Here is a 15150-nt window from a genome sequence, read left to right on the forward strand (position 1 = left end):
CCAGCCACTATCCTCTTTTTTCTTGTAGCACCTTTCAAATAATTCCATCTGCTTGGGTGACCGACCGAGCTCTGCTTCCTGTTAGAAGAAAAAATTAGTTAACATCTTATTTATGAAATAATGATAAACCATATAAAATACTATTATTTACTTATTAACTTTCTTTTGTGCATGCCGACAGAGGAAGACCCTCCCGGTACAAAGTCGAGGATGTTGTGGGGTTCGCCGCCCAATTTGCTTTATTCTTCGAGGACTCCTGCATGAAGTCCTCGCTGGCCCAGTACGTTTGGAGCTGGAGCCAGACCTCGTTGGTCAGCTAGAGTGGCCTGACCAGGCTGGATAGCGGGCGACAAAAAACCCACACGTGGAAGATTTGGAACATGGACTTTTCGTCACAGTCCAACCAGTTGGCCATCTACAATAATAAAATATTAGTAAAATTCATTAAACAATTAGATTATTAGATAAAATTAAATTAATTTAAAATTGATTACCTTCATGCTCTCGAACTAGAAGTGTTGGTCCTTTAGCTGCACCTGCTTTAGACACGACCATAGGTGGGGACGCATGCCCGCATTGATGCCTTCATGGAAGTGGCGGTCAGACCTGAAAAGACATGTTATGTTAGACATTTTCAAGATAAAAGAATACGAAAAAAAATTTAATAAACAAATTTACCTCGCGTCATCGAGGCTGGTGTATTGGCGTGCTAATGGTAGTGGTGGTGGTGGTGGAGCAACAGCCGGTGTGGCAGATTGTTGTATCGTCTCATCAGCTGCCAGTGCAGCTCTAGATGGTGAGCTCGTGTGGGTCCTGGAAAGCATCCGACGGCGCTGTTGGAAGTGGCGGGCAACGACCGTGGCCACTACCATGACCACATCCTCAAGCACGTGGTACAGGAGGCGTAGCACTAGACAAGACCTAAACGAATTATCGAGAAGTATTAGTCTAAATTTTGCGATTATTGACATTAATATGTAAATAAAAAAGAATATACTAATTCTTACACATTGAAAATATTATCATGAAGTTATGATTATTGTACTCATTAATTATTTAAAAATATATAATTCTCTTGTGCACATATACAAACGGGCCACACATTGCTTTAAGCTTGTTTAGCCTGTTACATGAACTTTTTTTGTTGTAGTACTACTTAAGTTTGTCCAATTTTTCTATCAACATTATCTTTTGTTGACAGGTGAAGATGGATAAATCTAACTAGTTTTACTAACAAAATTCACTTGATGGGCTAAACAAAATTAAAGGCATGCGTGATCAATTTGTATGTGGTTACAAAGAAAATATATATTTTTAAATAATTATTAATCATTGGAAATATTATCCTCAATTTGTTTTGTATTTCTAATGATTATGCAATTGTGTTTTTATTTGAAATATTACCTTAACATTGTTATTGTTGATATTATTTTGTAAATAATATTATTATTAGGATCTAACTTTGTGATTATTTACATTATTATGTAAAAATATTATTGTTGGGAATATTTTCTAATTTTGTGATCATTGATATGTTATGTAAATAATGTTATTATTGAAAATATTAGCCTATTTTTTGTGATTATTAACATTGTTATGTAAATAATGTTATTATTGAGAAAAATAGCCTAATTTTTGTGATTATTAACATTATTATGTAAAAATATTATTAATTGAGAATATTGATCTAACTTTTGTGATTGTTTATATTTATTATGTAAAAATATTAATATTGGGAAAATTGGTCTAACTTTCGTGGTTATTACCGTTATTATGTAAAAATATCATTATTGGGAATATTGGTGTAATTTTTGTGATTATTTATATTATTATTTAAAAATATTATTATTAGAAATACTAATCTAATATTTTTTATTATCTAAATAATATTATTATTGGGATTATATATTGGCTCATGTAAAAAATAATATTACATCAATTAGCCTATTTATACAATAAATTGCACCATCTATACAATAAATGTGATATAAAATTTAAGAAATATGTTACAATACACACAAAAATTGTATAAACTACAGAATTATACAGTAAATTGCACAAATAATTACACTATACAATTACTAAATTACACAATACTTGCATAAATTACACAATTATACAATTAATTTCGAGACATTACACAAATTTCTATAATTGCAAAAATTACATAAAATAAATTTCTATAATTGCATAATTCTTACACAGCTATATATTTCTATACTTGCAGAAATTACATAAAATAAATTTTTTTACATAAACTTTTCAAAAATGACCAAAACTTTTACAGAAAATCTTTAAAATTACCAAAAATTTACAGAAATTTTTTGAATTTACCAAAAAGTTAAAGAAAATTTTTAAAAATTATAGAAAATTATTAAAAAAATTGCCAAAAATTATGATTTTTTTTAAAGTTTTAGAAATGTATTAAAATTTCAAAAAAACTACAGAAAAATTTTTAAATTACCGAAAATATGAAAAAATTTATATAATTTACCTAAATTTTTTAGAAAAAAATTCTGTTATATTTTCTGAAAATATTTTCAGAAATATACTCTGAAAATATTTTCAAAATTTTTTTGTCAAACTTTGGTTCAAAAAATTTCAGAAAATGGGGGAAATTCATTTTACGAAAATGGGAAAAAAATAAAGTAAAATTGGGGGATAAAAAAATAGGTATTTAAATGAAAAAAAAAAACGTGGCTTACCCCTACTAGGATAGACAGCAGTTTTATGGCGACGGACGGCACAGGAGTGCGAGGAGTCGGGCTGAGAGAGTGAGGGAGAGAAAGGGAGAAGGAAAGAAAAAAATTTGTTAAGTTTTGTATATATATTGAATTTTTAAAATGGACTTTGGAACAGGTATTTTTTGAAAAATCATTCCAAAAGCCGTTCCAAATAACCAAGACGACATCGTTTTTGTTAACGAGCATTCTTTAAAAAACCATTCCTAATTTTTTAACTGTTCCAACAAACTGTTCCTTAAAAAACCGAAACGATGTAGTTTGATGCACAAACGAAGTTGTTTTGGTATATTTTTAACAAAACCATTCCTATTTTTAAAAAATCATTCCTAATTGTGTGTCAAAATTATTTTCTAAAATAATTTAGAAAAAAAAATGTAGGAAAAACCATCCCAGTCATGTTACTAATCAGAAAAAAGTAGACCATAAATTAATTAAGGCCATTGAAAACATACAATGCTTTGAATTAAATTGATACATGTTCAAAAGATCAAGTATATTTCTACATATAAGATTGTTAGTTTTATATATATGTAAGTAGCAATTTATAAAAAAAAAAAATATTGTGTTTTGTTTTTTAAAAAAAATTATTGATATGGACACCCACATGCCATAAAATTCTGCACTGCTCGATTAACTGCTCCAGATAAACATCAATGGGACATTTCGGATTGGAAGGACCAGGGATCACCATCATTAGGAACATATACTCAAACTTCATGCACATTCTTGGTAGAAGATTGTACGGTGTAAGTATAACGGGTCAACATGAGTATGTATGACCGTACTGCCTGTGCAGTGCGAACCCATCCATGCACAAACCCCGATCTAACATTACGGGGCTCTGCTGCAAAATCAGAATATGACCGGTCAAAATGTCTCCATGCCTCTTCATCAGACGGATGACACATGGAGACCTCCCCCGTCTGATGGTTGGCATGCCACGTCATTTGCTCGGCACTCGCTTCTGAAGTATACAACCTCTACAGGCGTGGGGTAATTGACAGGTACCAAAAAATGGTGTTTTCTTGCGATTAGAATTTCGCTCCCTGGTCGGCTTATACCTAGTTTCCCCACAAAACTTGTAGTTGTCCAAATCAATGTCGTCCTTCCAGTACAACATGCAACCATTCTTACACGCATCAATGTTCTTAACAGGTAAACCCAAGTCTCTTATCAAGTTCTTCATACTATAGTAATCCTGGGGTGGAGTGTGGTTGCGGAGCAATATATGATCAGTCCACTGGGATACTCAATCATATATATGCTGAGAAATATGGCCTTCGGCCTTGATTTTCACCAACTCAGCAGCAACCCCCAATTGAGATTTGCCATTAGCAGCATGCACTACATCTTGAAATCGATCTGCCAGCCTAGACACATAATTGTAGGGGCCCCACTATAATATGAACTAGGTCATGCATCAGTAGGACACGACTTTGTACCATAATCAAGCACACCATCCTGATTATAATTAGAAGACTAGACAACCGGCCTGGCGGCATAAAAAACCATCCTCTGCGCCGCATCACCCCAAGGCGTACCCGCACCCTCCATAACATGAGAAACGAGAGTTTGCTTCTCCTGCAACGGGGCTGCTGTAACGGCCTCAAAATACTCATGCATCCTCTTCTCACCATGAGAAGTCCAATTATAATACTCCAGCATAAAACCTTTGATATACAAGTCGAAATTTACTTTGTCCGTGATTTTGAAAACTTCATTTTTTGCACTTTCGGCAAGGACACTTAATTTCTTGTCGTCCATATATGCATATTGATACTTGACCCATTCTACAAATGTAGCAACACCACCCTCAAACTTCGAAATAAGACCCGCCCTATTTGGAAGGTTTTTCTCATACATGATAATGAGTCTCTCTCTCTCTCTGACACACATATATATTATTATAGTATTAAATTTAAGTGACAAAATTATAATAAATATAATCAATTGACAAACATAGGGTTAAAGTTGTTAACTGATCAAAATAACTTCAAATATCAAGGTTGACGAACAAGAGTATAAAAATATTAGTGGGATAGTCAGAGATAAAACAAAATTGAGAGAGATTGAGGAAAAGAGATAAAATAAGAAGAATGAAAGAAAATAGTGAGATTAAATGAAAAGAGAGGAGCACATTTATATAAAAAAATTTGGAATGATCTTTGAAACGGGTACAAAAACACATATTTAGCCGTTAGTTTAGATTTTGAAATCATCATTGGGACGACTTTAGGGACGAATTTTTTGACCGTTGAAAAATAGCCATTGTATTTCATTTGGAACGGTCTCAATAATACTAAAATAAATAATACAAAAAAACCATTCCAAGTAGTACTGAATTTTGGAATGATTTTTAAAATACATTACTTCTTTTGCAAAACTTACAATTTGGAATCGTTTTTCGTATAATTGATTAAGGGTGTACTAAAATCGTTCCAAATTATACCTCATTCTGGAATACATTTTCTAACTGTCATTTTTTGGACATCATTTGTCACACATATAGGAACGGTCAACTCAAGACCGCTCCTAATTCTAATATTGTGTTCCAAACAGAGTTTCAACAATTTATAGTTACTACTTTGGAACGGTCTTTGCACCGAATTTTGTAACTGTTTGTTTGAAACTTATGTTGGAACGGTTTGGCCGTTTCAAAAATTATAACTCAAATAAAATGTAGATCATGATGTCATCTTTCAATATCCATTCCTAATTATGTGTTCCAGAGCTCGTTCGAAGATGGAACGAATTTTGGAATGGTTGTCCTGACCCTGCCAAATCCCGCCTTTTTTTGTAGTGAATAGTTATTGATTAGTTATAGTGCTAGTTATATACAAATATATTTAATATTAGTAATTGACATATATTTATTATTGATGATTGAAATTCATAATGTAATTGTAACAAATTCATTCAAATACATCAATTATCAACATCAAATACACATAGCTAATGAACAACTACTATATATTAAGATATTTTTAAAACTTATAAGATGTTATATCTTATTTTAAAAATAATATTTTAGGGTGTTTGGATAAAATATAAGTACACAGCTTATTAACATAATGACAATTTTATAATTAACAGGGCTAAATATATTTACACCCCAAAATTATGCCTGAGGTGCATTTTTCCTCCCCCCTCCCGAACAATAAAATTTACTTTGTAAAATATATGTACGTATATTGAACTTGTAAATATTTTTTTGTATTACATAATTTATAAAAATTTAAAAGTTAAGTATTACTTTTTAAAATAAGCTGAGTAAAATTTTAAAATCACTAAAAATTTCTTAATAAAATATATTTTTGGGAGTAAAATAAAAAGTATCGGGAGTAAATGAGAAGGGCTTTTTTATCTATCAATGACAAATATTTGTTGTCAGCGCATTTTTTGCTATCTTTCATACTTTAAAAGGGTAAATACGATTATATACATTGTTCAGAGGGCAAAATATATTTAACCCTCATTAATATGATCGAACTTTAAGAAAAGTTTTAGTAGAACTTTAAAAGTAACTTAGTAACTCATTACTCCTCTTAAGAGAGCTTATCATTAAATTCTAATATTTTATTTTTGTATTTTACAAGCTATTTTTTCAAAAAAATTACGAAATAGTTCACAATACAGTGTACGTTATTATCAAATATTTTATAAAATATTTTGAAAAGTTTATAAACCCATCCAAATGCTCATTCAAAATTAATTTTGTGCTAGCAGAATACTTAGGTATAACATATATAATAATGATGTCTTAACTTAACGGTTAATGTTTTGATTCAAATTTTATCGAATGTATGAGTATTTATTTCATTATGTGTGGTTTATTTTGATTTTTTTATTATTGTTAAATATTGATTAAATTGAGGTATTATTATTATAATTTATTACTGTTATTTGTTTTTAGAAAAAAAGGGTATAACTTAAATATGAGAAAGAACAACTTGTCCCCTAAGAAATGGATGCATAGGGACAAAGTAATCATCATTAAACAAGAGTCAATTTTCTAACAACGATTCTTCATCTTCTTGGACACCAAAAGACGTGTAATGACTGCATAATTTATTGGAAATCATCATCAGCTTTTCCAAACAGGGCAAGCAAGCTATATATGTGCCAAGAATCAAGATTTTGAGGGGCCGGGCACAGGAAGCCTTGACATTTCAGTGTTGAAACTCAGAAAAGCAATGTCTCAATCCGTATAATGTTTTAAAGTTTTGGGCAAAATATGAAATTATGGTAAAAAGAGAATCCCATTTTTGTATTCTTTAGCTTTAGCCTGTAGCACAGAGAGCGAGAGAGAAAGAGTTGATTTTTAGTGCTTTTTCTTTGCTGCAGTTCACACCAAAATGCCTACGTGACCTTCTTCACTCGCTGTCTCTCTTTTCTCTCTCCTCTTCTCTCTCTCTCTCAGACACACACACTGTGAATGGGGGTGAAAAGTATGAGCACAGAAGTTATAGGCCATGCAGAGGTAAAGTTAAGGACATTTAGCCAAAAAAAGACGAACTTTAAAGTCACACTCAGACACAGAGAATAGCAAATGTTGGTATACATAGGAAAAGAAAGAATAAGAATCAATCTTTTTTGCCTGCATTAAAAGATTTAGGTTTGGGGAAGTTTCAAGTGTGTTGTGTGTTTCAGGGATCAGATCAGAGGGTGACATTCAAGTGAAATTTTTCAAAGGTAAATCTCTGCATATAATGTTTTGTGTTTCTGGGATCACCTTTTTTTTGTGCATTTTTATGGAGTTGATGTTCTCAGACTTATGTGTTTTTGCATTACTTTTTTTTTTATCTCTGAGTATTATGATTTTTCTTGTTTATGCGAGTACTAGCATGTGATTTACTTGAAGAATATCTTGATTATCTGAAGAGGTCATTTTTGCAGTGTTTTCTTGATTTCAAACATCTAGAATCCTAAATTAGTAGAATGATGTTCTTTAGTTTCCGATTGATGTTGAGCCCTTGTCATAACATAAGCCTATAGGCAGCAAACCAACTGCAGAAGATTGTGGACTTCATTTCACACCGCACCACAAAGCTTGAATTGTTCTTCAACGTCGGAGAAGAGTTTGATGCAGTTTATGTTGAATTTCAAGAACCCCACAGTGTCTTGAAACCCCATGTAGCTATCTGATCAAATGAAAGAATTGTTTCCATTGCACAAAACATGCACATAAAATGCATGTCTGAATGTAATCTGTTATGGTATGTGCAATAACTATTTCTACCTGGAACTTTTCAGTTGTTTTCTGTCCCTAATCTCTGTTCTTATTCATTCTTTTTCAGACAAGTAGAGGGTTTTGCATTACATCTCCCAATCAACATTTTTGAAGTCTCTTTTCTTTGCATTTACTGTGTTTTTAAATTTTCCAACTTATCTTCACTCCTTAATTATGTTCCTAATCTTGTCTAGTTTGTGGAGCAAAGCAATGAACTCTTCTGGTGGTGTAGCATCACGGACAAGATCACGTACGAGGTTCGCTCATGACATCATGGGGGGAACGCAGAGTGGCTCTTCAAGCAAGAGCGTGCAGATGAATTTAAGTATAAATTTTTACCACATTTGGGTTAACAGTAATTGCAAGAAAGCTTTTGTTGCAAATTGTTGATACTCTTATTTTTTGTAAGAACATAGTACTTGATGATGATGATGATATTGTTATTGTGTCTAGGAGAAAAACCAAGAGAAGAGAACAATACAGTGCTGGAGGATGATTACGAGTTAAAGGGTTATGACACCGATTCCTTGGACGACGAATATGTTCAGTTTCTTGGAATGCATGTGAAGCATGCGAATGGTGACAGCATTGGGAGTTGTCATCATGGAATGGAGATCGAAATAATCAGCGAAGCTGAATTCCGACAGACACCTCATTGTCCGAAGTCTTCACCGGCAGTGGAATCTGGCAGAGGTTGTGCAGGAAAAGGTCAGTGAACGAATTTTTTCACTTTGCAGGATCACCACCTTTTTTCATCTTTAGTTATTAGTCTCATCGCTTTCGCTAATGATAAAATTGTGATATGCCATTAACTGCTTGGATTAAGACGATCTTATTTCTGCCAATTCTATTTGTGCACATGATCTGCACATGTATTTCCTTTGTATTCTTGTTTAACAAGTTGATGAACTTAGAATCAAACATCATCCAAATAATGTCATTTGCATTCTTGGCATTTTTCTAGACATCTTGCACACATGCTGCTTTGTGCTACTTCTGTAACAACTTAAGGTTTAATTATCATTTGCAGACAATGATGATAACACAATCAAAGAATCAACTTCTGTCTGTCCTAGAACAAGATGGAGTAGAACTAGCTCTGATAGAAGCAGACAGTTGGATCAAAACAAATGTTACGCTGATTGTAATAGCGCTCTTCTGCAAGAAGATGAGAAGTCACATGGATCAGAACACGAAATAGGCATAGCAGGTTGGACTAGATCAAAGAGAGGGGTTGCCAGAAAGCCCATAATGGTGGACGACATTTCCTTGGATTTATCGGATGGATCATCGTCTCCTGGTGACAGCAGTCTTTCTGATTCTCCTTCTTCAAGTGAGCATGAAGACTGTTCTGATGGTATTGAGCTATTATCAGATAGTCATAATGAAGAAGAATCTATCGATCAGCAAGCTTCTAAGAGACAGGAGTTTGCACCATCGAAAGTGCATGAAGACAAGGTTCAAGTTGAAGTTCAGTTACTCGGAGATAGTAGTAAAAGGACAGTAGGAAATATAGGTAATTGCTCCAGCAGACAAGATAGCTCGAGAAATAGACCAGGAAGCAAAAGGGATCATGTGCAGAAATCATCTTCATTGTTAATAAGTCAGATGTTTACCGAGAAAGAGTTCAAAGAAGATGAAGACGAAGTGGGAATTGACAGTTCATGGACTGGCAGAACGAGTATGAAAATGTGGATTTCTTCATCAGGTACTAGGGGTGCTCGAGTTGCTCAAGGAATTGGGAAAGAAGGGAAAGCACCTATAAGCAAATATGATTCGTCATTGAAGAACAAAGATAGTGATAAGAGTAACACTGCTTTGCACGATCATTCTCCCACATACGAACATGTTAGAGAGAAGAAAGCAAAAGTCAAGTTTGAAAACAATGAGCAGACAAGTGGGAGGCGGTTTTGTGCAAGAAAGTATTATGATTTGTACAAGGACAATACAGAGCTGGAAGATGATTACGAGTTAAAGGCTTATGACACTGATTCCTTGGACGACAATGATGTTCAGTTTCTTGGGATGCATATAAAGCATGCAAATGGTGACACCATTAGTGGTCATTGTGGAATGGAAATCGGGGTAGAAAGAATCAGCGAAGCTGAATTCAGGCAGACACATCATGGTCTGAAAAAAGAATCTTCACTGGCAGCAGAATCTGCCAGAGATTATGCAGGAAAAGGTCAGTGAAGGAATTGTTTCATTTTGCAGGATCACAACCTTTTTTATCTTTGGTTTTTAGTCTCATCACTTTTCCTAATGATAAAATTCATATGCCATAAACTGCTTAATTTAAGACAATTTTATTCCTGTCAATTCTATTTCTGCATATGATCTGCATGTTTATTTCCTTTGTGTTCTTGTTTAACAACTTGATGAACATTGAATCAAACATCTTCGAAATTATGTCCTTTGCATTCTTGGCATTTTTCTGCGCGTTGCTTGCACACATGTTGCTTTCTGCTACTTCTGTAACAAGTTAGGGTTTAATTATCGTTTGCAGAGAATGATGATGACACAATCAAAGAATCAACTTCTGTTTGTCCTAGAACAAGAGGGAGTCAAACTAACTTGGACAGAAGCAGACAGTTGGATCAAAATAAATATTATGCTGATTGTAAGAGCCCTCTTCCGCAAGAAGATGAGGAGAGGTCACATGGATCAGCACACGAAACAGGTATAGCAAGTCGGACTAGATCAAAGAGAGGGGTTTTGAGAAAGCCCACAACGGTTGACGATATTTCCTTGGATTTTTTATCGGATGGATCATCATCTCCTTCTGATAGCAGACCTTCTGATTCTCTGTCTTCAAGTGATCATGAAGCTGATGATTCTGAAGATGAAGAATTCACCATGGAGCAGTATGACTGTTCTGATGGTATTGAGCTATCAGATAGTCATGATGAACAAGGATCTGTTGATCAGCATGCTTCTAATAGACCGGAATTTGCATCATTGAAAGTGCATCAAGAAGAGGCTCAAGTTGAAGTTCAAGAGCTCGGAGATAGTCGCAAAAGGACAGTAGGAAACATCGGTAATTGCCCCAGCAAAGAAGATAGCTCCAGAAATAGACCAGGAAACAAAAGAGATCATGTGCAGAAATCATCTCCATTGTTGTCAAGTCAGATGTTTACCAAGAAAGAGTTCAAAGAAGATGAAGACGATGAGGGAATTGACCATTCATGGACTGGCAGAAAGAGAATGAAATTGATTTCTTCATCACATACTAGCGGCACTCGAGCTGCTCAAAGAATGGGGAAAGATGGGCAAGCATCTATAAGGAAATATGGTTTGTCACAGGAGAATGAAGATAGTGATAAGAGTAACTCTGCTTTGCACGATAATTCTCCCACATATGAACATGCTAGAAATAAGAAAGCGAGAGTCAAGTTTGAAAACAATGAGCAAATGAGTGGGAGGCGTTTATGTGCAAGAAAGGATTATGACTTGTACAAGGACCTCTTGGATTCTGTACTGGATAAGACAGCAGAAGTTAAAGAGGATGGAAGTCATGAGGAACCCAAGCAGTCGCTTGAACACAAAGATGCCCTTCCTCTGAAGTTCAGATTTGAGGATGAGATCACAACAGCAGTAGAAAAATCAGAATCTGAGTTGATCATTGAACGTCTGTTTGACGAAATGGAACTTTGTCTGACATATGGAGATATGGACTTCAATGAATACCATGAGGTAAGTATATCAAGTTTATATGTTGTAAGAAATGAAGCTTTTATTTGTGTTAACATGTTTAAACTAATTAAGGAAAGGTCACTTTTTCCCTATGAGAAAACAATAAAAGAATTTGACCTTCCCTCATAAATTCTGAGCGCACATTTTTTTCAAGATCGTGCTACTTCTGTGCACTTTCTAGAGGAATGGAAAAAGAGTGATATGTTCATTTATTGTTTTGGTATTCTGCACTTACCTATTAAGGTCACAGGTTGGAAAAGTTTATATGTTGTAAGAAATGAAATCCTTGTTTGTGTTAACATGTTTAAACTAATTAAGGAAAGGTCACTTTGTCCCTATGAGAAAACAATAAAAGAATTTGATCTTTCCTCATAAATTCTGAGCACACATTGTTTCTTGAGGTCGTGCAACATCCGTGCGCTTTCTTAGAGGAAACTTAATAGGGAAAAAGATGACATGTATTCGTTTATTGCTTCAAAATTTTGCACTTATCTTTTAAAGTCACAGGTTGCAAAAGATACTACAAATTCTCCTGATGACGAAGCAAATCAATACACACAGTGTTGTAAGGGGAAGCATCAGCTGATCGAGGATGATGAAATCGGAGTGATCTGTAAATATTGCTTCCATATAGAGCTTGAAGCAAAACACGTTATACCTCCATGGGTAAGTACTTTGATCTGTATTCATGAGAATTAACAGGGTGGAGGAAATACTTGAACATTCAGATAATTACAGCATCAAATATGAATAATTCCTGTTTCTCGGATGTTAAAATAGGAGCTTTTACTTAAGAGTTGATATTGGAACTAATCTGTATAAACTTATGTTGTTATTCTGTTCTCATGCAGGCAGAAAAAATGTATCGAGGGGCAAATAGGAGGTTCGCCGGGGCTGATCAATCTTATGTGCTAGACGGCCTTGATATGGAACCAGGAGAAGATTTCGCTGGTTCTTGCAATCCTAGGAAAGGAACAATATGGGATATTAAACCTGGTATCAGAGAAACAATGTATGAACATCAACGAGAAGGGCTCGAGTTTCTATGGAAGAACTTGGCAGGAACAACTGATCTTGCTCAAGTGAAGACTGCAGAGTCCAGAAATCTTGAAGGATGCATTATTTCTCATGCTCCGGGAACTGGCAAAACCCGCTTGACGATGGTTTTTCTCGAGACTTACTTGAAGCTATATCCTGATTCTCGACCCCTCATCATCACACCAGCTAGCATGCTCCTTACATGGGAAGAAGAATTCAGGAAATGGGACGTGCAGTTCCCGTTCCATAACCTGAACAACTTGGAGATATCAGGAAAGGAGAATAAAATGATTCTTCAACGTCTGCCGGAAGGGAGGCCCCTCAACAACACAACAGTGCGGACAGTGAAAATCTATTCTTGGAACAAAGAGCAAAGCATTCTTGGAATGAGCTATGATCTATTCAAGAGCCTGGCTTGGAAGAAAAGCGAAAATGAGCCTGTGACTAGGATACTTCTTGAGAAGCCTGGTCTGGTTGTTCTTGACGAAGGGCACATTCCACGTAGTCAGAAAAGCAACATCTGGAATGCCCTTCTGAAGCTGAAGACTAAGAAAAGGATCATTCTTTCAGGGACACCTTTCCAGAATAACTTCAAAGAACTCTTCAACATTCTGCGCATAGTGAGGCCGGCAGTAGCTGGAGTTCTTGCTAAAGAGAAAAAGTTTAGTGAAATGATATCTTGTAGGGGAAGGTGCTCGAGGAAAAATTACAGGGATATCGAAGAATCTCAATTTTCTGTCTCCGTCATGGACACTGCAATAGACGATCTAAAAGCTGCCATGGCACCATTTGTTCATGTTCACAAAGGCGCCATTCTTCAACAGAGTCTCCCTGGTTTGAGAGATTGTGTTATCCTTCTAAGACCTCCAGAACTGCAAAAGAGTCTAATACAGAGAATAGAAGGGTTGAAAAATATGTTTAAGTTTGATCATAAGGTCGCACTAATCTCTGTGCACCCGTATCTTTTCACTCAATGCCGTTTAACAGAAGAAGAGAAAAGTGGAGTCGACCAGGCTGCATTGGAGGCATCTAAGCTAATTCCTTTTGAAGGAGTAAAAACAAGATTCATGATGGAGCTCGTTCGTCTCAGCGCAGTGCGGAACGAGAAAGTGCTCGTTTTTAGCCAGTATCTCGGACCTCTGGATCTGATACAAGACCATCTTAAAGGATTCTTTGGATGGGGAGAAGGGAAGCAAATTCTCAAAATGGAAGGAAAAATGGGACAAAAGGACCGGCAGAACTTGATAAACGCTTTCAACGATCCCAAAAGCGAAGCCAAGGTCTTACTTGCATCGACAAGGTGCTGCTCAGAGGGCATAAACTTAGTCGGGGCATCCAGAGTCGTGCTTCTTGATGTTGTTTGGAATCCTTCAGTGGAAAGGCAGGCTATATGCCGAGCGTATAGGCTGGGACAGAAGAAGATTGTCTACACCTACCATCTGATGACTTCAGGGACAACAGAGGGGGATAAGTACTGCAGACAAGCTGAAAAGGAGCGGCTATCCGAGCTCGTTTTCACTTCTTCCTCCAATGAACAATGCAAGTCCATGAATGCTGATACATGCATTGATGACGGAGTTCTTGAAGATATTGTTGCTGATGTGAACCTCAAAGACATGTTTGTGAAGATCATTTATCAGCCAAAGGATAAGAACTTGGTTGAAACTTTCAGTATTGCATCTTGATGGCGAAAATTGACATTTGTCTTCAATCTCATCAGCTTTGGCCACTCTCTGTTGCCCCATCCAGAAGTTTATTACCAAAGATTTGAGTTCTCATATACAAACACATTATCAAATGAACCATCTTCTTACATCTCAAAACCTGAAGCAACTGCAGCTGAAAGCATTCATTTCTGTGCTTGGAAATTTTAGTTGGTTAAATTACAGACATCTCAAATTATATTTGACATCATTACAAATATTTTCTCAAAAGTTACAAATACTTCCTTCATTTCGTCCGTCTAACAATAAGCCAATCATATTAGTTCTCGTTAGGTTTTCATTCAATTTTTGTGATGAGTTGATCAAAATATTATGAATATAATTTTATTTTATCTTTTTGAATTTTCTAAACTATTTTTTATGTACTAACATGCTGTATGGATTATTTACTTTACTCACCTTGGGACTCTTTTATATTTTTTCATATGATTAAAAAGAAAAAAGAAAACGACAAGATTAAGTAGTAGTTTCCACCTCATCGGCTAGCATAATTATTTGTTATTTCTATATAATTTTTTAAATAACGAACTCATATTTATAATTATGTTAGATCTTATTAGAAGTGGCTGTAATTTAGCATTTTAGTTTAATGAACATTCTTACTGATATTAGAACTAGAAAAGAGGCTTCTTGCAACTGTAGGGCATCTTTTCCACTAACAAAATTCACTCAGACAGTAGTGCTTTTTCAAGATTTAAATTTATAGGAGTTGGTCCTTTTA

At 35.0% G+C, this 15150-nt stretch overlaps 1 protein-coding gene across 1 annotated transcript; it reads left to right on the top strand.

Annotated features, from left to right (window-relative positions):
• Positions 1–7276: 7276 nt before the first annotated feature.
• Positions 7277–14656, top strand: LOC105173802 (uncharacterized). The gene is made up of 7 exons (XM_020698058.2): positions 7277–7436; positions 8169–8299; positions 8428–8682; positions 9005–10159; positions 10481–11667; positions 12175–12333; positions 12519–14656. Exons 2-7 carry the CDS (start codon positions 8185–8187, stop codon positions 14388–14390), a joined length of 4743 nt encoding a protein of 1580 aa, XP_020553717.1. The 5' UTR covers positions 7277–7436; positions 8169–8184; the 3' UTR covers positions 14391–14656.
• The last annotated feature ends 494 nt before the right edge of the window (positions 14657–15150 follow it).

Source organism: Sesamum indicum, linkage group LG11 (genome assembly GCF_026168435.1).
Source record: "Sesamum indicum cultivar Baizhima isolate 11 linkage group LG11, ASM2616843v1, whole genome shotgun sequence".
Classification (NCBI taxonomy): Eukaryota; Viridiplantae; Streptophyta; class Magnoliopsida; order Lamiales; family Pedaliaceae; genus Sesamum; species Sesamum indicum.

What these genes read in the sequence shown, in the direction of transcription:
- LOC105173802 (XM_020698058.2), top strand. Translation starts at nt 8,185, where the DNA reads ATGAACTCTTCTGGTGGTGTAGCATCACGGACAAGATCACGTACGAGG. An exon ending in GAGCGTGCAGATGAATTTAA is followed by an intron (nt 8,300 to 8,427) that starts GTATAAATTTTT and finishes TATTGTGTCTAG; the next exon opens with GAGAAAAACCAAGAGAAGAG. An exon ending in ACTTCAATGAATACCATGAG is followed by an intron (nt 11,668 to 12,174) that starts GTAAGTATATCA and finishes TTAAAGTCACAG; the next exon opens with GTTGCAAAAGATACTACAAA.